The sequence below is a fragment of the Andrena cerasifolii genome, chromosome 2 (assembly GCF_050908995.1).
Source record: "Andrena cerasifolii isolate SP2316 chromosome 2, iyAndCera1_principal, whole genome shotgun sequence".
Taxonomy (NCBI): Eukaryota; Metazoa; Arthropoda; class Insecta; order Hymenoptera; family Andrenidae; genus Andrena; species Andrena cerasifolii.
Window position 1 is genome coordinate 27,343,821 of NC_135119.1, and position 26,048 is coordinate 27,369,868.

General features: G+C 46.9%; 1 protein-coding gene across 3 annotated transcripts; it reads left to right on the forward strand.

Annotated features, from left to right (window-relative positions):
• Stan (protocadherin-like wing polarity protein stan) lies at positions 1–25,984 on the forward strand. 3 transcript variants are annotated; one of them, XM_076807246.1, is made up of 13 exons: positions 6–1,023; positions 9,984–10,546; positions 12,675–14,228; positions 14,731–15,571; positions 16,460–20,378; positions 20,480–20,846; positions 20,923–21,138; positions 21,210–21,782; positions 22,372–22,798; positions 23,031–23,268; positions 23,356–23,673; positions 23,753–24,332; positions 25,087–25,984. In XM_076807246.1, exons 2-13 carry the CDS (start codon positions 10,104–10,106, stop codon positions 25,115–25,117), a joined length of 9,507 nt encoding a protein of 3,168 aa, XP_076663361.1. In that variant the 5' UTR covers positions 6–1,023; positions 9,984–10,103; the 3' UTR covers positions 25,118–25,984. The 3 variants fall into 3 exon arrangements, with proteins under 3 accessions (XP_076663363.1, XP_076663361.1, XP_076663362.1); XM_076807247.1 differs by lacking the exon at positions 6–1,023 and having other exon boundaries at positions 9,834–10,546; XM_076807248.1 differs by lacking the exons at positions 23,753–24,332; positions 25,087–25,984 and having other exon boundaries at positions 1–1,023; positions 23,346–23,539.
• The last annotated feature ends 64 nt before the right edge of the window (positions 25,985–26,048 follow it).

Consider the following 26,048-nt stretch of genomic DNA (forward strand, 5'->3'; position numbering starts at 1 on the left):
CGTGCAGGAGAGAGTTTGCAACAGTCGCCGACGCTGTCGATGGTAGCAAGACGTGTGTGCTCGTGCTTGTCGAATTTACCTCGACTTTTTACCGTATGTGATGGATTCCATTTCTGTCGCGTGTACGACGTTACTATTAAACGGAAACTACAGCGATTACTAATAATAGCTACAAATATCAAGGGGAATAATGCCATTTCCCACTTGTAATACTCTGGTATCCTATATTTCCCATTTCCTTTCGATTCTTAACAATTATTCCCTACTATTCAGTATTCCAATTACCATTCACTCTGCGATACTCACAGCTTAGTGGTACCAATTACAGAGGGCTTTCACGTGCAATGCGTAGAAAGCACTGTATACTCCGTGACGATCTGGGCACTTTCGAAACAACGCTATATGATATAATCTCGCGAATACGTTATCCCCCGTCAGATCGTGTTTCTTTAATAACTATCTCGTATTAGAACCCACCCAACATTCAAAGTGAAAAGAGCAAGTAACTTAAGACTTTAAAACCCTTCCCATCCCCGTTAAATCGTTATTGATCCCCGAGTCCAGCGGCGTTCGATCGCAACCGAATTATTTCCGGGAACGTGGGAACGAGTAATGGTATCTGCTGTAGTTTAAGAAAAAAGTGAGGAGCGTGGATCAGTGGCCGTTGAATCGGTCGCTGGAAGTCAATGTCGAGATACACGGTCGCAGGTAGTCGCCCTCTACTACGCTCCCGCACGTAGCAGACTGTAGGAGACCTGGCCCCGTGCGTGTATGGACTGGTCGTAGTAGTCGCGACGCTGCCGAGAGCAGCTGAAGTGCGTGCACGTCGTTCCCTCGTATGTGCCTCGCCGCATACTTTCGGCGCGCGTGCCACGGTCCTCTGCGAATTTCTGTGTGCTCGTCCGCGAGTTTTCCTGTGCCCGTCCCTGAAAACAGGCAGTGCCCGAGAAAGGATTAAGGAAATCGAGGAGGCTGGGCGCGACACGCGATGTGACAAAACTACGCGGCGACCTTGGCGGGACGGTGAGTGACCTTTTCGAATAGCAGATCTGATTTTTCTTGTGGGACGCCCGTGAACGCGGTGCTGCGTGCGCGGCCCGGTGTCTCTCGTCCTCTCTCACGGGAAAAATACGTTATTAATTGGAACGACGACGCGCGGCGTTTAACGAGCCCCGACTATCATTACTATCTCGCTTCTTTCTGCCTCTTTCTGCTTCCTCTAAACCCCTCGCGTTCCGACGGGGCAAACGAGGACGTTTCTTCTGCGCTTCCTCTTCTTGTTAACTTTTTAGAGAATCGCAGCGAAATCCTGCTTCTGTTGCGAATACGTGATTATAGTTTCAAACGCTTGCTGGAGATAAGAGTGATATCATAGCGAGTGGTAAGCTAGTGTCATTTTTCTGTGCGTTCGAGTGCAGGAAAATTCTTGACATTTACAGTGGAAGATTCGAGGAGTACCAGTTTACAGCTCCCTGATTCTTTTTATATCACCGAGGATTCCGCGTGCAATCATTTATGAATGTGTTTGATCGATCATGAGACCAGACACACTGGCGTCTACCGGTCTACCTGTGCTCTAGTGTGCCTGATAGAGTATTGTACCTAGTATTATATCTAGAAGGGACATAGCGAGGTCAGAATGACCGCGGAAGTCCCAAAGTTGTTATTTTTTAAGGGAGACACGGTTGCTGGACCTCTCAAAGATCTCAAAGCTGTTCACTTTGGGACTCTCGCAGCGCTATGTCCCTTCTAGGTACCTACTGTGCGAGAAACGTCGAAGACCATTCGATTGGAGAAAGCTGTGTAATACGAGCGGGATGAAGACCCAAATGAGAAGCCCGAAGAACGATAGGTTAGGAAGAATTTAGATACAGGAGGCGACGCGAGGGTTAGCAGCCTCGTTTCTCCCGAGCCGGCGAATCAATATTTGGAGGGTAAGCGTCCCGCCGACTGTCGGCGTCGAAGCTGCGGAACGTGAGTCACTCACCCCTGATCGCGAGGGAGAATGAGAGAGAGAAGGATGACTTTCCTCTTTCACCCTCTCTTCTTGTATCGCGCACTCGAGTCGAGTCGACTCTCGAGCCACCCGTTGTGTAGTGTGCGAGAAGTCTGCAACTCTGCTATAAGACGAGCATTGCCCGCCGATGTATATAAAAAAACTTGCAATAATGCTGTTCCAGGTGACTTAACTTTGTGCACCGATGGATTTAGAATCTTATCAGCTTGTAGGTTAAGCGTTGCATTACATCGAGGCCTTTCCGTTTTATTATTTATTATTATTATGAGTAGAAATCATTAGTAATGCGATGACGATGCAGAGTGGACATGTTAAAAGATATTCCTGAATTCTTATTAATTTTAAATGCTTGTTATCCTATCCCATTGCACGATATTTAATTTTTGAAGAAGGATAGTGAATCAATGAACTGGTGGTTAACAAGAGGAACAATATCGAATTTCCATTTTTATCAGTTTATAAGTTACTTTAAATTGAAAGGTATTACTAAGGGCGTTTTATTACATTTTTACGGTTTCGTTGCTGATAAACGAAAAGGAATGTAGACGCCTGAGGAAAACGTATGGGGAATTTGTTTCTGTCTGATTGGCGGGGCTTTGGCGGATTAAGAAATGAACACCCATCGAAATTGCCGTCGCGGGTTTTCGCGCCGGTTTAATTAAGATACTTACGAATTTTCGGATTCTCCCGGCTAGGGTCGTAAGAACGGAACGTTAATTTACGGGCTTTAAAGACGCCCGTGCACGCATACGAGCGTGAAACGTATGCACCTAACTAAACCCGTTTGAGGGAGCCGTGGTGGGAACAGGTTCCATAAAATTGACCGTTCTTCCGTAGCACTTTTATCTGCGGCCAGCATCTCCCTTCGTAGTACGGCTGCAGCCATGTGGAATACAGGGGACAGTTTCTTAGATTTTTCGGGCGTTAGGAAAGGCTTAGGTAACCGGAACCTGGCGATCGAACCTTCGCTACCGTTTCGCATACCTGGTCTTACGAAATCTCAAACTATTTGGAAACAGTTGCCCCCTAACTTTATTTTTAAAAAACGATCTTTATCAAGTTTATTAAAAAAAATTAGTATTTTTAAATTTCCGTTTAAAATTTGTAATTAAATTGGCACTACGAAATGAGTCCAAAAGAGCAAAAGGGTTACTCCCCTCGCACTGCGTGTTCCATGATCCGATTCGTGGATATCATCGCCAGGGTTGATTTTTTATTACTATATTTTTCTTTACCGCCCCCCGTCGGTGAACCTCGAATGGTGTGTGTTCCACTGGAGTAACACGAATCACGTTTCAAATAATGAGTAATAAGTATTTCAAATGAGGGAGAAAAAAATAGAATTTTATTTAAATTTGTTAAGATTGGTTCAAGCTTCGTGTAGCTTTAAGTATCAAATTCATTTTCTTTGAATCTAATGACATGGAATCAAACAAAAATACTCGCGAGCCACTCGAATTCATCGCTACTTCGCCCAAATAATGCTCCGTTTGACTCACTCAAACTGGTAACTAGGGAAACGAATGAGAGAGCTCTTGCCTTAATAGAACAAACTGTACAGTAGATTTTGCAATTAATTACTCTTTTTAATCAATACGAACAAACCTGAAAATCACTTTAACGCCATTCTGTGGTGTTCGTCGAAATCAGGACAAAGATTCCACGTTACAATTCCAAGTAATTATGCCCACCAACAATCGAGAAATCAATCAAGCACACCACACGCTATATGCAACGATGCGCTATAGTATATACTGGGATAGTCGTGGTCGCCTCTCCTTTTTCCGATTTTACCGCGCACCGTTACCACGAATATAGTTTCGCGTACAGCGCCTAACGGTTGTTATTGTAACCGTCTTGGAATAACGAAGCCTTCCCAGTGAATTCGCTGCTGCTCTCCGTAAAAACCGTCCTCCTCTGCCATTCGAATTCACCATCCTCGAACTGCACCGTCATCCCTCCAACAGAGAGTCATACGCAAGCAGTGCCTTTTTCAGGCAATAACGGGAGAGGAAATCGAAAGTGTGAAACGTGTGAATAAGCAGATACCATTTCTTCTGGCAAAATAGTTCGAGCGATTCCCTGAATTTTATCTGTAAACAATGATCTCACTCGTCCCAAAAATTTCAACTCATCGAAATCCAAGAACGACTTTAAATTCCAACGAGACATTTAGTTTGACACTTTCAGTGACGCAGAGTTTGACGAAATACAGTTTCAAAGTCGTTCAATCCTCTCTGAGCCACCACTACGGCCGAGAAATTTTTCTTAACTCTCTCTCTCACCCAAAGATGGGTAACATTTTTATTTAAATGAAATTTAAATAACGAATAAAAGTTTTAAAAAATGATTCGTCGTGTGTGGTATAAAGTTAACTGGGATTAACGGATGACGAATTTTTTTTTTTAACCTTTATTCGTTATTCTAAATTTTATTTAAATAAAAGTTTTGCCCATCTCTGCTTTGAGCTAACATTCGAGAGTACTCGATCGGTACCTTCGATATTTTTCAAAAAAATACCAAAGTAGCAGGTGGAGATGTCTTGGCGTGAAAACACGCCGACGCCAAAGTGTGACCAGAATCGCCAGGTCGCGTGTGACCGCGGCCCGAGTCCAGAGAAGTCGCGACGAAGCGCGCAGGAACGTTCCCAGAGTGATCTTGTGTCTGGCTGTCGCGACCTTGAAGAACAGGAGAATCGTGCACACGGGGTTATCGTAATGGGCATGCGGCTTCTCTCGCGTGTTCGTTGCTCGGGCGGCCGGAGGAACGAAGGCAGCGCGTCCAGAAGAGAACGAAAAGCAAACAACGAAAAGTTCCCCGTATGCCTTCGAAAAACACCATCGTGGTCTTGGGAATGGAGGTAGGGAGTGACGCCTCTCTTTCCGAGAATATAAGTTCTCCCTTAATTTCGACCGACCTTCGCGAGCACCGACCGGCGTACGTAATCGTAATGAGACGCGAAGATGAGGCTGGGGATGTTCGACGAACATCGCGCATGAGGCGATCCTAGGGGTCGATTATGTTGATGATGATGATAATGCTGGGAGATAGCCTTCGGACCGTATTTTATAGTGTAATACTCGAGGATCGTTAGGATTTAAGGTTGAAAAAACGGAATGGATAATTATGTCCAGTGCTGTTGGCCCTTGGTGCGAGATTGAAACGCGTAAACTATGTCCCGTGCGGAAATTAAATTGCTGTATTTGTTAAGCACGTTTGCGGAACGCCTATGCGCGTTCGTCGCACGGGGTGTATCAGTTGGTTACATCAAAGGTTTATTATTCACTGTTGAGATGGATTTATGGTACATTTTAATGTTCGGTGAATGAACGAGTGATGACAGAGAGGATTTTGTTGTTGATTCATGGAGACATTTTTTAATTCTTCTGTATTTTCTGGTTCGTGATATTTTGGGATTTATAGCCTCTATTTGCTGGGTTTATGGTTGGTGTCGCTACTTTATTGAATTTTAGTGCAGGGATTAGTGGGATTGGACGGATTTGCCGCGATAAGGTATGCCAGGACTCGCTGGAGGTTATTGCCGTGTTAAGAGATCGTTACAGAGGATTTGGAGGCGATTACAATTCGGCGATCGACGCGCAAGATGTCCACGTGAAATATGTCTCGGGGTACGTTACGTGGAGACAGTGCAATTTATTAGGAAACAGTACCCGCGACCTCTTTCACCGTTTCGTGTAGGTTACACGGTTTGCAGGTAATAAAGTGTGGATATAACATGAATCATTCCGCGTCGACGAATACAAGATTTGATATTAAAAATGTAACCAAAAATTTTGACGTTCATGGATAGATTGTGTAAAGTTTTACAGTATAGTTATAAAAAAAGATCACATTAATACAATTAATATCCTTGAGGTGTAGAAATATTTTCTGAGTAATTTTTTGTTACCCTAAAAGTAGCTAAAATACTATAAAGTACTCCCGAGTGTCTCAAATGAACCAATACTATACCTAAGAATCAAATTCAAACAAAAATACTCGCGAGGTGTTCAAACCCATCACTACCAACCACTCAAACTCCCATTCCAAGAACAAGAGTGGAAACAGACTTCCCGTCGCGCAAAAACACATAAACCGCGTAGGTAATCCTTACAAAAAGATGACGCCTGTACTTGAAAGCAGGGCGAATTAGCTGAGCGATCTGCCAAACGAACAACACTAAATTCCCCTTATGTCTTTATTAAAAGCCCCGGCATCGAGCGGTCCCTCCGAGGTCGACTGGTTTTCAGATAACAGCCGCTTTGATTCACCGAAGCATCTCCACCTCGACCAACAGCCTTTTCGACCATCTTCAGGCCCACTTAAACTGTTTTCGAACAGCGCGAGTTGTTACCGAGAAAAGGTTGGGACTTGTTTTCTGGAGCCGTAATTGGTAGGTTCGAATTCCTCGGGCCCGCTCGGGGCCTCCGTCGCCCGAAATTAATAGTTCTTTCGCTGAAAGCGAAGGAATCCCTGGCGCGTCGCGCCGGCCTTCCCTCCTCTCTTGCGCAACCTTCAGAAAAATGGGCGATTAATTTTTCGCGTGGAGGAGCAACGCGAGGGGCGGGCGTCCACGGGGCGAGAAGATGCTATCGGTATCATCGCGCATTTTCCGCTGGACGGTTAACCGGAATCTACGAGTGCAGCGACGAGCGTGGAATATAAAGGGGCATGCGAGCATGAGTGCACTGTCCACGGAATGCCATCGCGAAAACGTGTCCGAGCGGCCGAGAGCATCGGCTCCCTGCGAGCATAAAACCTTCTTGGATCTTGTCGTTGGAAGTGGATGGAAAATAGTGAGGAAAATAGGTTTCCAGATCGTTGACTGAGTGGTTGCCATGATAAGACAATTAGTGTTAGCTGAAAATATTTTGTAATTTGGAATTATGCTGAACATGATTCTAATAGCCTTGAGTTAGAAAAGTACTCTAAATTGCCTGTACACCGCTAAGCCATAGAGACTATTCAAAGTAACTTAAAGGATCATTCTCATCAAAGGTCAGGTGCCTGAAGAAGCAACAAAGAAACCTTCCGGTGCCTTTAAACCCTTGTATGGTGCATGGCTTACTAGTCGACCATGTACAGCGTACACGGGGCCATTTTAACCCATAGTATATGTAGCTTCAATTATACACACCCCGCGTAGTAGATTTCAATCTTATTCTGATCTAGAACCCCTCGTTACCTTTAAGAAGTGACTAATGGGTAATAATGAACATAGGAGTTTGATATCTAGGCTGGGTCATAATCGACATTAAACCCATGAACAATGAATAATGCCCGTTCAACGAGTCGAGTCACAGCTATAAACAAAGACGACACGTGAGGACGTTCAGACAGAACAGAGACGGCAATATAGTTTAACGCAAATCGGACGCTGAGTCCATTTCGATTTACTTCACAGACTTCAAATTCCTACCTCTCCCTCAAAATAATACTCCTGATGAGTAAAATGTAACGTAACATTTAGAATGGGTCAAAATCGACCCCGTACCCACCGTTCAAGGGTTAAACACCATCGTCCGTGATCGCCATATCTACTCGCTCGTTCGTTTTTTCCTTCGCGGTCGTTTTGCTGTGTGGCCAAGATCCTTGGCCTTGTCTACCTTGTCTACCTTGTTCCTGGTCGTGCCCTTCGATTGGTTCGCGCCCGTCCTCCGTCCGTTTCGATTGGCCAAACCGGATCGGCTAGCCGCTGGGGAGAGGGAGAATCGCGCGGATCGCTGTGACGATGCCATGGGCGCCTCTATCGTGCTCTGGCTACAGTCAACTAGTCTTGGGGACCGACGGAAACGCAATAAAACGAACTGGACGAAAGCGGAGACTGCGGAGATGCTCATTGCGGACGGCCGCGTCCTTTGCGCCACGTATTACGTTGCGTATTCTTTAAAAAGCACGGCTATCCACTCGGCGTTGTACGTAGGCTTGCTCCTCTTGCGAGCGTATATGTATACGGGTGAACCTTGCACGCCTGTATTGGGTTTAGTGTTTCTTTTGAAGCAGTGTATTTAGTGCTGGGACTCATGGATACTTTTACAGATATATTGACGCGAAGTTCTGAATCAGAATTGTATGGTTTGGAAGTTTTTAAGGTTACTAAATATTTTAAGACTTCTAAAGAAGCTTCGAGGTCAGTGGTGAGCAGTAGGAAGGGCTTCGATGCACATGCGCAAGGAGACAAAATAAGATTGATCAGAGCCGTCGTCTTTTCCCCCTCCACAGCGTCTGTTCTGTTGGGATTACTAGATTCGGGGCTCGAGCGATCTAGTATCGGGGTATTACTGATAAATGGTCTGCCAATTAAATATCTCTTCCCTTTTTCTGTAAATATACTTCAGTGGAACTGTTTTGTCGATTCGTGGAAATAAGACACTGAGTGTTCTATTTTTATTAAATTAATTCTGAATCAAGATTCCACACTGCCGTCGCGTTTTCTCGAGCAAATTCCGCGGAGGAAAGCCGCTCGGTTCCCCAAGCGTTCTTGCGCACGAAAAGTTCGCCGCGAGTGTGAGAATGCTATACCCACTGTTAGACGTGGGAACAACGATTTCCGTTCGTTTCACCCTCTTTGTTTCATCGTAAGGTCGTTCCCTGCCGTGGCAAATTCGTTGACCCTTGCCTAACCCGCGCAACTCGGACTTCCCGATGAAATTGAAATTTTGCGAACGGTGTTTGCGTATCCGCGAATCGCGGACGCCAGTTGGGACCCTGTGGAGTATCCAGCCGAGCGTGATTCTGCAATCTCCATTCACTCTGAGATCTCGCACTCGTCCACCCGTCCCAGCGTCTCGTAAAAACCGTTCTATGCGCTTGAATATCTCTGGCGTCCCTGTCGCGGAACATCATAACGTGTGATTCCGTGGTGCGCTGTATGTACCTATACGCGTTTCATTCCTTGGAGCAAGAAAAAAACGAGGAATGCTTCCACTACTGATCCTTGTTATTCCAGCTTCGTGTTCGTAATGTTTTAATACACCATCTGCCAGGTGTAATGGACGGGACGTCGTCTTGTGGCTCGGTGCAACTATGCACGGGGTGTCTCATTTATCTTGAGCGCGTTGGTATGGTTGTAGCTTCTCAGGGGACGAAGAAATGCGCGGGAAAGTTATTTAATTTTAAACAGTTGGGAATTAAGGAGTAGTGTAGGGAAGTAGCTTTCCATGTTTTAATTGGCCCAAGCATTAACACTTCCTTGCGATGAATTAAATCTTCGACCCCCTTTGGAACAGCTCCTTAACCCAGTGCCTCGTATCGGCGTGATTTCACGCCGAGAGATTTATACAGTAGTTTAGGTACAGCTTTAAGGTTTACCATTTTTTGAGGGAGGCAAGCTTCCGGACTTCTTTTTCTGTAACCTCAAAGCTGTCAATTTTCAGATTCTCGCAGCTTTTGCCACCTCGCTATATCTCTTCTAGATACTATACTGTACAGTGGCGCACTCAGGATTTAATCTCCGGGGAGCCAAGTTTCAACTCGGAATGAAAATATTTTTAATGTAATTTCAATAAAATTCAATAGGTGATTATAAAAATTTATTTATAGAATAAAATAGTTTTTTTTTTCATTTTACTAAGCTCTTGAATTACTTCAGTCGTGGTTACATTAATCTCTTTTTTCCTTTTTCTTTGGGGGTGCCAAGGACCCTTGGCTCTACCGTGTGTGCGTCACTGATACTGTTACTTTCCAAAACTTGGCGTCACTGAAACTGTAATACCTTCCTGACAACACCCCAAAAAACCAAACCTCCAGAATTCTTTACACCATGTCAGAGTTTGGCATTAACCAAATAAAAAATGATCTAAACAAAGTTTCTTTAACTTTAGCTGAATGGACGAATAAAGTTAATTTTTTCCTTCGATAATAATATTTTTAACTTTTCTTCGTTATTCGAAATTTTTATTTGAATAAAATTTTTCCCCATCTCTGCTGCAAATCTACTGGATGATCGAGATGATTCCGCTTGCAGGTGCGACGCAGGATGACGGCGCGTTGAGGCCAGCAACCAGCAAGCACCGCTCCAAGGATGGGACGCTCGTCTGCGAGAGGGGAACACGAGAAGGAGCGCGCTCTGTAGAGGGTGGCCGCCATGGGGAGGTGGAAACGAGCCCTGCCGATCCTGGCGACCCTCCTCGGCCTGGCCAACGCTTACCTGGCGGTGCTGCCCTCCAGCACGCCCACGGGCAGCGTGGTCTTCGAGGCGGGTGTGCCCCAGCTGGGTGGTCGTCGACGGTACGAGGTGTCCAACGAGCGGACCGCCTGGTTCGCCAGGAAGCTGCTCAAGGTCCACCCTCACACGGGCCGCGTCACCCTGGCGCGGTCTTTGAGCTGCGACGGCTTGCAATATCCGCGGATCTTCACCTTCTACGTGGACTCCACTAGCTCCAGGCTGGGCAGGCCCACCATCGACTATTACAGCTTGCCGCTGAGGATCCTCATTACCGGTTGTGGCGGGGAGAATCGGGACCTAGCAGCGACCAGGGGGTGGATGGCGGAGACTCTCGCCTCGTACGCCATGCCCAGCACCGAGAGGTGATTCTATTGTTTCTGAATCGCTTAGAGCCTTGCTCTTTGGGAGTGGAATTGAGTGGGCTGGAGGGCCTTGCAGGGGGTTTCAGTGAGAGTAATTCTTTGAATTGAGTAGGCTACAGTGTGGAGCTACTTGAAGGGGGTTGATGGATGTAGGTTGGCTTTTTTGCTTTACTCACAAGGAGAGTGTCCTCCTACAGGGAAACGTAGTTCTTAAGTTATCTAGAAATAAAATTCTAAACAAAACATATCTAATACGCATATAATTTTCTTTTGTACACTAGATATTACTTCTAGCGTGAACAAAATTGCCATTTCGAGTACGAGGTGTCTGTAGCGCTACGTTCTATTGCAAGCGGCGCACTGCGCCCTTAACGTGATTGGCTATCGTAATTAGTTTGAATGTATGCGAAGACCTTAAAATATAGTTAGAAACATTTTGGTAAAAGTAAAATAGTATGTGCAACTACAATTCTTGTTGTTTTCGTTTATAAACATATGGTAGTTCTGAAAAGGAGTAATTTACTTATTAGATTTGTGCTTGCTATTGTTTAGCACACTAATTCTGATTTATCCATATTTTCGGTTCGGCTGTGAAGTATAAGAAAATAAATTTGCATGAAAATAGATGAAGATTTACAAGAATTATTAACAAAAAATAACAATTTTTATGTATTATTTAAACAAATGGACTTTTTGAAAATCTGGGGAGTCAGTCATATTTCGCATTCAAAGACACAAAATTCGTCCATTGACAATATTCCCCTATCTCTAATAGTTCTCGAGATATTCCACAAAAATGATTTTTTAACCCTAACTTTGAACGCAGTTTTCACCCCCAAATATGAAAACGGGGAAAAATAAAAAAACACGTATTTCTTATTTTTCGGTCCTCTATAACATATCCAAAAATCAAAATGATCGGAGGCGGACACCTAAAATACTCTCCTTGTCAGAGGGTAAGGGAAGTCTTCGGTTGGGCTCTCTTTTGAGACTCGAAAGTTTAGAGATTGGATTTAATTATTACTGGAGTAGTTAGTTTAGTGGTACTTGTGCACCAGTATAATCAGTGTGTACTCCACGTAAGTTGGTTGGAACGTTGAGATCGACACCTATTTACATATTTCCGACATAGATCCATCGTGCTATGGCTCATCAAAATCGATGTCTACCATACCCTGTCCTCCCCTTGTCAGTTATGTATATAAAGGAGGTGCGTGAACCAGGGTGCCCCCTTGGCCACTGAGCATGGAGTACCGGTTTATTTCCTAGGCCTCTGAAGGACAAGGAGGGCTCACGATGCTCATCTAGATAAGGCAGTGTAATTAGACAGCCCGCGTTAACGACTCCACGTACGAGCTTTCGCTGCCTCGTTTTTTTTGCGATTAATTTGCACGTCGATGCCTGGGTAGTTAACGCTTCGGCAATTTATGATGGAAGACACCGGTGACCGCCATGCCGAGGACAACGACAGGGATTTATCACGCGGACGTGACTTCTCCAATACTTTTCATAGTCTAATCTCTTTTTAGCTACTGTAATTATATAGGGTGTATTTTCTTGTATTTGCAGAATTGGTCTCGATAAAGTATTACAAGTTTTACTTAAGTCACTTCATTCGTGCGACGAAGCTTTTTTAATACTCCGAAGTATCGAGAGATTAGATTGTAACTTCTCCAGCACACGAGTTCAATGACCTTCGGTTCAAGTTCGTTCCAGCTCAAGAATCCTCCCTTGGCGAATACGGTGTCCATTTTGACCCAATTTAATTACAGTGGTAGTCAAAAGAAAGTGTAAGATGGGTGTCCGCGTAGAAGCTTTGCTTTGTTGCTTGTTTGACCAATTTCGCAGCGTTAATTTAATTACGAATTTAAAATTGAAATTTAAAAATATTCACTCTTTTAGTATAAACTTGATTAAGATTAGTTTTGAAAAATAAGAAACTGTCACCCTTTCCCCCGTAGACGCCCATGATTCTCTGTATTCCTATGCAACCTGTAGAATCACCTACTGTACCACAAATTTCACCCCACGATCCACCGGTCCACCCTTTCAAGAACCAAATCCCCCCCAGCTTACCTAACAACACTCTGTAACGACTAATGACGCCCAATTTTGTTCTACGCGCTAGGTTCACCGAGGTCTGCCTTCGAACATCGCAGCTGGTGGCAGCCCTCCGTGACTTCTTACCGCAGACAGCCCTGAAGGAGTGCGAAACCAGATGGGGCGGGGTTGCAGACCCAAGGTTCCTCATCGAAGGAGCAGCCGGCGACCTGGTCTCGGCCACGGAGCAATGTCTAGTTGACCCTCTATGGAAGATCTCGGTGTCGATGAACCTGCGCTGCGGCATGGAGTCCCGCTTAACCGACGCGGAGCACCGATTGAAGATCGTATTCCACCACCGTCAACTAGACGACACAGACCTGGGCCGACGCGTTAGAAGAGAGCTGAAGAACCAGTCGCCCTACTTCGAGCAGCCTCTGTACGTAGCCGCCGTAGAAGAGGAGAAAGACCCAGGGGTGTACGTGACCTCCGTGCGCGCCAGAGACCCCGAAGGCGGCACGGTGCGCTACTCCATGAGCTCCCTGTTGGATGCCCGGTCCCAGGCGTTGCTGGTCCTGGACCCAGACACCGGAAGGGTCACCACGCGCTCCAGGCTAGACAGAGAGAGCGTAGACGTGCACTACTTCAGGGTGCTCGCCGTGGACGACTCGTTCCCACCGAGAACAGGCACCACCACTTTACAAGTGAACGTTCTGGACAACAACGACCACGCGCCCAGCTTCGAGTGGCCGGAGTATGACGCCTCGGTCAGAGAGGGCGTTCCAGTCGGCTCCACCGTGGTGACGGTTAAGGCGACTGACCAGGACGCGGGCAGGAACGCCGAGGTGGAGTACTCTATCCTCTCCACCACCACTGGCACCGACACTGTGAACCCTGAAGACGTTCTGATATTCAGGATAGACCCAAGGTCAGGGGTAGTCACCACGCGCACGCCTCTGGACAGAGAGAAGACTGAGGTCTACACGGTTATCCTAAGCGTGTCTGACCAAGCAACGCCTCCCTCAGCGAGGAAAACCGCCAATGCCATCCTTGTTGTCCGAGTTCTGGATGACAACGATAACTATCCTCAGTTTACCGAACGAACTTACTCTGTCTGGATACCTGAGGATCTGGATTATACAGCCAACCCTGTGGTGGCTCGTATAAGAGCTACTGATGCTGATGCTGGGAACAATGCTGCTGTGAGATACGCTATCATCGGCGGGAACACGCAAAATACTTTTTCTATTGACTCTATGAGCGGCGATGTTGCTTTGGTCAAGCCTCTGGATTATGAGTCCACTAGGAGCTATAAGATAGTGATACGGGCGCAGGATGGAGGGTCACCGGCTAGGTCTAATACTACTCAGCTGCTCGTGCACGTGAAGGATGTTAATGATAATGCACCGAGGTTCTATACAAGTCATTTCCAAGAGTCTGTGTCGGAGAATGTGCCTGTGGGGTACTCGATGCTGAGGATACAGGCGTACGATGCTGATGAGGGTGTAAATGCACAGATTAAGTACACTATCGGGGCGAGGGATTTCTCTGGGGCCTCCACTGAGAACTTCCCTATCACTGTGAACACGGAGACTGGGTGGATTTATACGACTAAACAGCTGGACCGCGAACAGTGCTCCAGGTAATGTCTTCTTTATGGTTAATAGGGTCATTATCAGGAGTAGTGTTATTCGTGGCAATATACTGTGTACTTTCTGAGCAACAGAAACATCTTGAATACATCAGTGGGTATGAAAAAATTGTTAGAAAGAAAATTGAATGATATTTTAAGGATGAAACCTCTAGCTTTGACAAGCAGGGGCAGATTTGAAGATTTGCTGCTATCCAAAAAGTATCTCTCCCCAAAATTTTATGCTCCCTTAAATTTGCCGCCTCCCAAAATTTGTTGTTTCCCCAAATGTTCTGCTTCCCAAAATTTTTCGCTTCCAAAAATTTGCCGCTCCCCCAAATTTATCGCTTTCCAAAATTGTCCACTCCTCAAAATATGCCGCTCTAGACTGCAGCCTACTTAGCCTATACTCAAATCCACCTCTGCTGATAAAACGTTAGAGCACGCTTTCAAACAGGATACAGAACTGTCCTGTCCCTCTTTCCACCCTACTATAAACTGTCACCTCTTTCAGGTACCAATTCACCGTGGTAGCAGCAGATTCTGGCGAGCAGCCCAAATCAGCTAGCGCCACAGTGATCCTCACTGTCACCGACGTCAACGACAACGACCCTTACTTTGACCCAAAGAATTACGAGGCAGTGGTATCTGAGGACGACCCACCAGGCACCCCAGTCACTTCAGTCACAGCGACGGATCCCGACGAGGACGCCAGGATACACTACGAGATCACCGCTGGCAACACAAGGGGCCGTTTCTCCATCGCGTCGCAAAACGGACGGGGACTGATCACAATAGCCCAGCCGCTCGATTACAAGCAAGAGAAGAGGTTTGTGCTGACCGTTACTGCGTCTGACAGCGGTGGCAGAACCGACACCGCCTTGGTGTACGTCAACATCTCGGACGCAAACAACTTCTCGCCGGTTTTCGAGAACGCCCCTTACTCTGTCTCCGTGTTCGAGGACGCCCCTATTGGGACCACTGTCCTGGTCGTCAGCGCGACCGATTCTGACGTCGGGAAGAACGCTCAAGTCACTTACAGCTTGGATAGCGACAGCGGAGACCAAGCTGTCTCGGAGTTTACTATTAATCCTCAAACTGGGGCGATAACGACGACCAAGCCACTCGACCGCGAGCAAGTGCCCGCGTACCTGTTGACTGTCACTGCTAGGGACGGCGGTGTGCCGCCTCTTTCGGACACGACGGACGTGGAAATATCTGTGACAGACGTGAATGATAATGCGCCGACCTTCGAGGCTCCACAGTACCAGGGCTCCATCCCTGAGGACGTTCTAGTTGGCACCAGCGTGCTGAGGGTTTCTGCTACTGACGCGGATACTGACCTTAATGGCAGGGTAAGAGACTGCGTGTAGCATAAAGGCTGACTCTCACCATGCCTCGCCTTGGCGCAACTACTTTTCTCACTTTTTCTCGAGCGGAAATACGCCGATCGCAGTCGCGCTGAGGCGAGGCGTAGTGGGAGTCAAATCGTCAAACTGCATAAGAAAAACATAGGAAGAATAAAATGAGCCGAAGCGAGGCGAGGCGAGGAAAAAAAAAATTCAGTCATATATAATAATAATTAACGGAGATATGGGTTTTTCTCAAAACGGTGTTTTTCATGACGGTAATGCGATATCTCAACTTCTACTGGACCAACCTGTTCCATCTTTTTCGTACACCTTCAGAAAACATATAATTCTATCCGGTAGCAGAATCAAGGCGAATTAGTTTTTTTCACAAGTTTAAGGCCTTTAAAGGCGAAAAAAACACGGAAAAGATGAGTTTAAATTCAAAGTCTCGACACACTCTTACTGATTAAGAATCCTTTTGATTTTTTCGTTTTGGATCAGCGGAGCAGTCGGAATCGTATGTATCATGAGGCAACTTTTTGTTGCACACGCTTTACGAGATGACCCATATCTCCATTAATTATTATTATATATGGCTGAAGTTTTGTTTGCAACTAACAAGGGAAGATCCCGAACCCGAAAATTCAAAAAATTCTGCAACTTTGTGGATATATAGGGAATGTCCTCTTGATTACAACGCATTTTTTTTGCTGCCCAAAATCACACCAAGGGGGTGAAATTAATCCCCGAAGATTCGGCTATTTTTCGATTTTATTTTCTAACTCGCAATCTGTAAGATATAGATAAGAAATTTCCTATTTATAGATAAGATATTTCTCCGTATAGGTACCGTAATATCCACAAAAGTAACGTCACCTTCTATAATTCTAGGTGAGATTCGCACTGGAAGACGACGGTGACGGTGCCTTCGCCGTAGACTCGACCACAGGAATAGTTAGAACAGCGAAACCCTTGGACAGAGAGTCCGTAGCGAGGTACACCTTGAAAGCTGTGGCCATGGACAGAGGCTCGCCTTCTCTGTCTTCCGTGGTACCAGTGACCATCAAGATAGAGGACGTCAACGACTCGCCACCTGCCTTCGAGAATGACAAAATCGTCCTCTACATAGCGGAGAATTCCCCAGTAGGCTCTACCGTCGGCGAGATCTACGCGCACGATCCCGACGAGGGTCCCAACGCAGTGGTGCAGTACTCTGTCATAGGTGGTGAGGACTCCAACAGCTTCGCTCTGAATATCCGCCCCGGGGCGGATCGAGCGGAGCTGATCACCCTGGAGGAGCTAGATTACGAGTCACCAAAGAAGAAATTCGAGCTAGTGGTGCGCGCTGCCTCGCCACCGCTTAGGTCGGACGCTTTGGTCCAGATACTAGTAACCGACGTGAATGACAACGCGCCAGTGTTGAAGGACTTTCAGATCATCTTCAACAACTTCAAGGACTTCTTCCCGACCAGCTCCATTGGAAAGATACCAGCCGTGGACGCGGACGTGACTGACAAACTGACCTATACCATCCTGGCTGGCAACAATGCGAACTTAATTGACTTGAATAGGACCACGGGTGAGATACGGCTCTCCCCTCAGTTGAACACGAACGTGCCACGCGTGGCGACCATGGAGGTGTCTGTCACGGACGGTATCAACGAGGTGAAGGCAACAATGACCCTCTCCGTCCGCCTAATTACCGATAAAATGCTTCTGAACTCGATCACTGTGAGACTGGACGACATGACCGCGGAAGCTTTTCTCAGTCCCCTGCTGGGGTACTTCCTGGACGGCCTGGCGGCCATCATACCCTGCCCCAGGGAGAACATCTTCCTCTTCAGCATCCAAGAGGATGCGAACGTTCACGGGAAGATTCTAAACGTGAGCTTCTCCGCACGCAAGGTGGAGCCAGGTGTGTCAGACGAGTTTTACAGTCCGCAGTTCCTTCAAGAACGCGTGTACCTGAACAGAGGTATACTAGCCAGGTTGGCTACAGTCACGGTGCTGCCATTCGACGACAATCTATGCGTAAGGGAACCTTGCCTGAACTTCGAGGAGTGTCTAACTGTGCTGAAGTTCGGGAACGCCTCTGGCTTCGCTAGCAGCGACACGGTGCTCTTTAGACCCATATACCCCGTGACAACGTTCGCGTGCAGGTGCGCTAAGGGCTTCACGGGTAGCAAAGAGTCTTACCTATGCGACACCGAGGTAAATCTGTGCTACTCCAACCCCTGCCTGAACGGCGGGACCTGTTACCGAAGAGAAGGAGGCTACGCTTGCTCCTGCAGCGCGGAATTGGCTGGAGAGAACTGCGAGATCTCACTGGGCAAGGACTCCTGCACCCCAGGGGTTTGCAAGGAAGGTTCTCAGTGCACCATCAAAACCACAGGAGGCTTCACTTGCGAGGGTTGCCCTGTAACGACTCTAGAAAGCGTGACGCCTCTGTGCGAGCTGAAGGCTCGCAGCTTTGGACCGGCCACCTTCCTCACGTTCGCCTCCCTGAGGCAGAGGAACAGGCTGCACATCAGGCTGAGGTTCGCGACAGAGTCAGCCAACGGCCTCCTGCTTTACAATGGTCGCTACAACGAGAAGCACGACTTCGTGGCCTTGGAAATCATAGAGTCCCAGGTGCAATTCAGCTTCTCCCTCGGGGACGAGGTGACCAGAGCCAGCGCCAGCGTCCCCGGTGGGATCTCTGACGGCCAGTGGCACGAGGTGGAGGTCTCCTACATAAACAGGACCGTGACAATCTCCCTGGATAACTGTGACGTCGCTCTGGCTTTGGAGTACGGAGGTAGGCTAGGTTCCAGGTGGTCCTGCGCTGGCAGAAGCGAACAGGTGCTCGAAGATCGCTGCAGCATCGTCACGGAGACCTGCCACCGCTTTCTGGACCTAACCGGGCCACTGCAATTGGGCGGTCTGCCTGCTATACCCTCCAGCTTTCAAATCAGAAACAAGGACTTCGTAGGCTGCATCAGCGACCTCCGCGTCGACCACAGGTTCATCGATCTCAACTCCTTCGTAGCAGATAACGGGACCAACCCAGGCTGCCCAGAGAAGGCCTCCTTCTGCGCCTCCACTCCGTGCAGGAATAACGGCAAGTGCCGAGAAGTATGGTCAGGCTTCGTCTGCGAGTGCCAGGAGAACTTCGCCGGGCCCACGTGCGCGGACGAAGTCGGCAAGCCCTGGAACTTCCACGGAGACGGTATGCTCAGCTTCAACCCCCTCCTCAGGCCCATTCAGCTACCCTGGTTGACAGCCCTCAGCCTCAGAACGCGAGCTAAGCAGGCGTTCCTCATGAACGTGCAGATAGGTCAGAACAGTTCCGCGTTGCTGGAGATCCGAGAAGGGAGGCTGATCGCCTTCCTAGATGGCGCGGAGATAGTTCAGACCTCGAGCAGCGTAGCTGACGGCCAGTGGCACAGAGTTGAGATCATGTGGCAGAGTGGTCAAGTGTCCCTGGACATAGACTACCGCAACAGACCAGGCTCGTCGCCTCTGCCAGCGAAGCTGCAAGGCCTCTACGTGGGCAGGATCCTTGTGGGTGGGCCAGAGCAGTCGACGAATACAGAATTACCGTTTTTCGACGGATGCCTTCAGGACATCCGTATAGGCAGCAATCAGAGCGTCTTGCTGCGGCCTACTGTTCAGGAGAACGTTGGGACAGGATGTAGCTCCGCGGACGAGTGCAACGTCGACTGTCCAGAGGCCTCCGTCTGCGTCCCCAAGTGGCAGGCTAGTGAGTGTGTCTGCGTTGCCGGGCGAGTGGGTCGCGACTGCGAGCAGGTCTGCGATTTGAATCCCTGTAACAACACTGGTATTTGCATGGAGGACACTGATTCGCATAGAGGGTACAGGTGCGAGTGCAATTCGCCGGAGTACTCCGGAGATTACTGCGAGATCAAGGCTGACCAACCCTGCCCTGCTACCTGGTGGGGCTCACCAGTCTGTGGTCCCTGCCACTGTGACGAGTCCAAGGGCTACGACCCCGCCTGCAACAAGACCACAGGCGAGTGTTATTGTAAGGAGAATCACTACCAGCCTTCTGGCAGAAAGGAGTGCATCCCCTGCGAGTGCTACGCCACTGGCAGCTTCGGTCCCCGCTGTGACACCGAAACCGGACAGTGCAGATGTAGAGTGGGAGTTATCGGACGATCCTGCACCGCCTGCCCGAATCCTTACGCGGAGGTCACTCTTCGGGGTTGCGAGGTGGTGTACGACGGGTGCCCCAGGTCCTACGCCGAGGGCCTCTGGTGGCCTAGAACCAAGTTCGGAATGACTGCTGTGGAGGATTGTCCGGATACTGCGGAAGGGAAGACTTCTAGGTCCTGCGATGACAAATTAGGAGGCTGGCAGGAGCCTGATCTCTTTAATTGCACTTCTGAAGCTTTCATCGAACAGAGGCACCAGCTGGCTGCTCTGGAGACCAGAGATCTCACGCTGAACACTTATGTGGCTGTTAAGATTGCTAGGGACGTGCACGAGGCGGTGAACCTGACTAAGAATATGTATGGGGCGGATTTATTGATCGCTGAGAGTTTGCTTGTCGCTCTGCTGCGGTACGAGGAGAGCTTGGTGGGGTTGAATTTGACTCACAGCCAGGATAAGGATTATGTGTCGCACCTGGTTGGCATCGCCAGCAGTATATTCAAGGCTAAGTATATGGACAAGTGGGATAGGATTGAGACTCTGAACGGGGATACTCCTGATAAGGTTCTTGATGCCATGGCGAATTACTTGAGGACCTTGACTGCGTCGCAGCACGACACCTTCACCAATCCCTTTGAAGTGGTGGATACTAATGTTGGTAAGTAGACTCTGGAATTGAGGTTCCAGGGGTTCTACAAACTCTATATAGTTTAAAGGTGCTACCATCCATATTCTGACCTTGAATAATTTATGTTCCAGTGCTAGGTCTGGACGTGGTGACTTCGGAGAGCTTGTTCGGCTATGAAACAGCAGAGTACAAGGAAGACCCATCAGCCTCCACGGCCAGACCAACCGAGGCTGATCAGAAAGTCGTCATACCCGACACTTCGGACTTCCTATCCTCGCCCACGCATTTCGGCCCCTCGATCACGTTCCCAAAGTACAATAATTACATGGCTGATCCAAGTAGATTCGATCCGTACTCGAAGATACGCGTGCCCCTCAGCGTGCTGGGCATCAAGTCTGTGATGCAAGGGGAATTGAATGCTAAGAAAAGCTTGGTCAATCAGAAGGCTGTGCTGAGTTATGTGCAATATAAACAATTGGGTGCCTTGTTGCCTCAAAGGTAAACTATCCATATTCGTAAAGGAAATGCCAATCATATACATAAAACAGCGTAACATTGACCACCACTCTTACAGATTCGACGACTCTGTGTCTGTCAGATGGGGCGTAGAAGTAGCAGTAGGATCTCCAGTTGTAACAGTGTCCGTCTTAGTTCCCTCCGAAAGCGGTTACGAATCCCTCACCGGGATTCCTCTGCAATCCCCAGTTCAGATCAGCCTCTGGCTCATCGAGAGGGACGATCTGAAGACCAGGACCAATCCCCAGTGCGTGCATTGGAGTACAGCAAGAGGGTATAGTATCCAACCTTTTCTACCATCAACAACTCGTTCCCTTCAAGCACTATAGCCTCCGAACATTCCAGAATTGGCGAATGGAGCCGAATGGGCTGCACCACGGAGATTGAGGACGACTCCCTGTCCTTTGGCACCACTGTCAACTGCTCCTGCTTACAACTTTCCACCTTCGCGCTTTTAACTGACGTGCTCGACTTAGAGTACGTCCCGGAGCCGTCTCTGTTAGAAGACGTGACGAGCTACAGCGCATTTATGCTCGCGTTGCCTTTACTGTTATCCGCGCTGCTCATCCTGTCCCTCATCAGAGGTGGCGGCACGAATTCTAACAGCATCCACAAGAACCTGGTAATGTGCGTGTTCATCGCCGAGGTGCTGTACTTGATCGCGCTGAAAGCCAGGAGCCCTCTAGTCTCCAACGAATTCCCGTGCAAGCTGACCGCGATCGGTCTTCATTACGCCTGGCTGAGCACCTTCTCGTGGACTCTGGTGGACTCTATTCATCTGTATCGAATGCTCACGGAGATGAGGGACGTGAATCATGGGCAGATGAGGTTTTATTACACCATGGGATATGGAGCGCCAGCTATTATTGTTGGACTGACTATCGGCGTCAGGGCTGACCAGTATGGGAACTTTTACTTGTACGTAAATATTGTTAAAGATTTTTATCAGAGACCTAGAACGAAATGTTTTTTTGTTTCATTTCGGTTCAGCTCCGGTCATAATAATTTCGTTTCGGTTAATATCGTTCCTGCTAAGAGATATTTCGTTTCTATTGGAACGAAAAACAAAAAGTTAGTTTCGAATCGGTTGTTTCATTTATAAAGAAACTCATATAAACTTAGTTTTAATAATTTTATTGCATTTGGTAGTTATATTATAAAATATTATATATTATAATTATATATTATATATTATGTATTATAAAAAAAATAGAGAGTTTTGAGGTTTTTGGGTGTAAGCTGTGGCCAAGAGGGTAAGATTCCCAACTTTTCACCAGCATTGCAGCTGGCTTTCTCATTTTAATTTTTTTTTTACATAAAGTGTGCATCAAAAACGAAATAATAACGTTATTAACCGGATTTTTTTTATTATATCGTTTTCACTCCTGCAAAAGGAGAATTTCGTTCTTTTCGTTTATCGTTTTCAGTTCTGTTCCGTTCCGGGTTTATGATTTTTATAAAGTGTTACTGTACAAGTAAGGTTACTATTACTTATTCTTTGTTTCAGTTGCTGGCTGTCCATCTACGAGACTGTGATTTGGTCTTTGATAGGGCCAGTCTGCCTGGCAGTGTTTCTCAATTTTTGTATTCTAATAATGTCTGTGAGGGCAGCTTTCACGTTGAAGGAGCACATCCTGGGTTTTGGGAATCTGAGAACGTTGCTTTGGCTGTCTGTCGCTTCACTGCCTTTGTTAGGGTCCACGTGGACTTTGACTGTCCTTAATGCGTCTGAGAATTCTCCAACGTTGTCTTACCTGCTGAGTATATCGATTGTTGTTCACGCGGCGTTCAGTTTGATCGGTTACTGCTTTATTAATGGCAGGGTGAGGAGAAATCTGTATCTGAGCGTGCTGAGGTGTATTGGGAAGAAGACGCCTTTGCTGGAGGGGAGCATGGGGAATGGGAGCAGCAGTCAGAACGTGAATGGTCACTCGGTAGGTCTAGTAATTCTAAATTGCAGAAGTTATGCTAGATTTAGCTATTGAAAAGTAGGGGATGTTAAAACTAAAGTTAGCAATTCGAAATTAGGGGAAGTTATACTACATTTAGCAATCAAAATTAAATGAAATAATACTAGATCTAATAATTGAAAAGTAAGAAAAATAATCCTACCTCAACCACCCGAAAAAGTAAAAACACCTAATGATATTATGACGACATTTACAGCGATCTGCGTTAGCATACTCCTCGACCTACAGTGGAGCGGAGTCAGTGTGTAGACGGGTCCACGTGGGGGTTTCGACGAGCAGTACAACTTCTCGAAGTACAAACAAGACTGGGTCCAGTCCGTATCGCAGCGACACGCACTTGAGGCACACGTCGACCTCTACAAGTAACTACAACAGCGATAGGGATCCCTACATGTCCTCTAGGAGTCACCGATCGGCTCTACATTCCAGACAAGGTACTGATCAAAACCATCGATCCCGCGCGCTTCTGTAATAATACCAAGCTGCCCAACGAATTCAGTAATAATTGCAGTGATTTACAGAAGCGACGGAGCCAAGGAGTCAACGGAGGGACTCTGAATCGGATTCGGATGGTTCCCAAGCGGAGGGTGGAGGGAGGAGCCTGGACCTAGCGAGTTCCCACAGCTCCGACGAAGAAGACGTCACGTCGAGGTCCCACAGGAACATGGGCGTCTCCACCCAGCAGCCTGTCACGCACAGCTACCTGCCCAACATCCACGCCAACCCCACCGAACACTTGAACATACTTTGCTCAAACACAGAACTCTTCCCGAACATTAAACCGATCTATGCGCCCAGATGGAGTTCCCAATTACCAGAGGCGTACTTATCGTCCAATGGTGAGTGTCTCTAAGCCCTGTCCTGATAACTAAGTACCTCAGATTATACATATACACATGTACACGGTGTCTTTTTTAGTAATGGATGTTCGAGGAAGCCAGTGGTCGGGGGGCACCATCTCCGACAACGAAATGGCTTCGAACAAGACATCCAGTCCGAATCCACTGCCTTACCCTGATATCAGTTCGCCCCAAAAGAGCCAGCCGGATGAAAATTACTCGGAGGGCGAGGAGAAGCTCCACCACCTAGGGGAGAAGTATTTGTTCCCCTACACCGCTGAGGAAGATCACACAGTGTCGCCCACCCCGTACATGCTGCCCATGGCTTCCCGCATTCTTGCGTCCAGCATGAGCCACCACTCCCAGAACTCTAACCACGAGAACATGAGCGGCTCGGAGAAGTACGGAAGCTTGAAGCGAGGCCAGAGCCTGCACGGGTCTCAGCACGACAATCTTAGTGGTTCGGAGAGATATGGTAGCTTGAAACGAGGGAAAATGACCCCGACAGTGTTGGAGGACTCGCCGGAGTATATTTTACCCATGAGTGGGAGAATACTGTCCAGCTCGTTGACCCACGATCTGCAGCACAGCAACGAGTTGGCTGCGCTCAGGCAGCAGCAACAGCAGCAGCAGTACGAGCAGACTATCACTGAAACCGAGTAAGTATTAAGTAGTACTTGTGTGGAGGATACTTGGAAAAAGAGCTGGGCAGTTTGAATAGTTAAGGAAGGATGAATCGAAGAATCTCTCTCTCTGGTGCGTAAATGGTAATGAGGTACTTGGGTGTATTGAGGATATCGAGTAATTAGGGGGGAATTGAGTGATTGGATCTTTCTGTGAGTGTTGTGTAACTGAACGAAGACAGTGGAATAAGAAGAAAATATGATGTTTGGGTTTATTTTAAAGAAGGGTGGGTTCAAAGCTAATTTTTTAATTCAAGAAAGTCGAATCCGAGAATTTGCAAGGTTTCGAAATTCTCGAAATTCAAGAAACTCGAAACTTTCTGAACTCGACATTTGAAGTGCTGATTCTGTTTAATAAGTGGAATATCTTGTTTCAGTTTCGAATGACGATAAAAGTGACAGTTTCGAGTTCTCGAAACTCAAAATTTTCTTCAATTTCAAAGTTTCGATGCTTTGAGAATTCTATCTCTAATGATAAATCTTCGTAATGCCCAGCTCTGTAATAAAATAATTCCTTTTACAAATAACCATGAGAAATATGTACTGCCCAACTAACTCTACATTCTCTATAATTCACGCTTGCCCTGGGAAACGAAAATAATTAGCGAAGAGGTAAGCCTCCAAAAGAAAGCTAATTATCGCCCGAACACCACCTAATTATTTGTATATGTCATTTACATCGACCCCCCAGTGTGCACTTATTAATTCCACCTAACTTATGCTGTTCCAGGAAGGATACTAATGCGGAAACGTCAGTGTGACGAGCTCCGTGCTACAAACAAACACCGTACAAAGTAATATAACGTACTATTAGCTTAAAACTCAAATAATTATATATATATATATATATACACATATATGCTACAGTCAAAGCGTGGAGTACAGTAAATATACACACTTAGAGATGAACGTCCACATTTACTGACTCACTTTACTACAGCCACACGAATAGTTGACCCAGTTCCATAGAACCTCATCAAATTCCCCAAATTTACATACAGTTTCACACAGAAGGGATCATCTATCTAATATATATCACTAGAAATTAGGAATCCTTGGGTTTATATTTCAAAGTCATCTCAAATGATACACACAATCTATTACATCGTTACGAATCAGACAATCAGATTATTCTCAGTTCGGCCAAACTTTTAGCCTCTAATTTACGTAGTACAGTGACAGCAAATGTGCACACATTTACCAACAAGTGTACACGTACACCGGCGTTGATTACGCTTTGACTGTGCCATATATAAATATTTCTTGGGACCGTTACCGTCCCAAGGTATATTTTAAGAGCGGCCATGACTGTACTTACGACGTTAGCCATATCGATTAGTATGTATGTGTGAGTGCCTGTCCGTATCTATATACATACGCTTGTCGTCATTTCGTTTCGTGTGATCTTAAGCTCCCGATACGGAAGCGATCTCCCCCGGCGTCCTCGTGTCTATCCCCGATCACCCACGATCGATCCAGATCGACGCGAGGGCTCGGAGGGGCACAGATGATCTCTAGTTTCATTTCATCGTTCGTGTAATTAAACATCAACTACTCCTTTCCTTAGTACCTTAATTTCTTAACTCAGTATTGTGCAATGTATACATTCCACTTCCATTTTACATTTAGATCCCCTCTATTATCTCTCTCTTCTCCCCGAAACGAAGAAGAAAATGTTTACAATGTTTCTTT

Bases quoted from the DNA above. Each gene is read 5' to 3' on its own strand.
- Stan (XM_076807246.1), top strand. From the start codon at position 10,104: ATGGGGAGGTGGAAACGAGCCCTGCCGATCCTGGCGACCCTCCTCGGC. The intron at 10,547-12,674 runs GTGATTCTATTG...TCTACGCGCTAG, and splicing joins GCCATGCCCAGCACCGAGAG to GTTCACCGAGGTCTGCCTTC. The intron at 21,783-22,371 runs GTACGTAAATAT...TCTTTGTTTCAG, and splicing joins CAGTATGGGAACTTTTACTT to TTGCTGGCTGTCCATCTACG.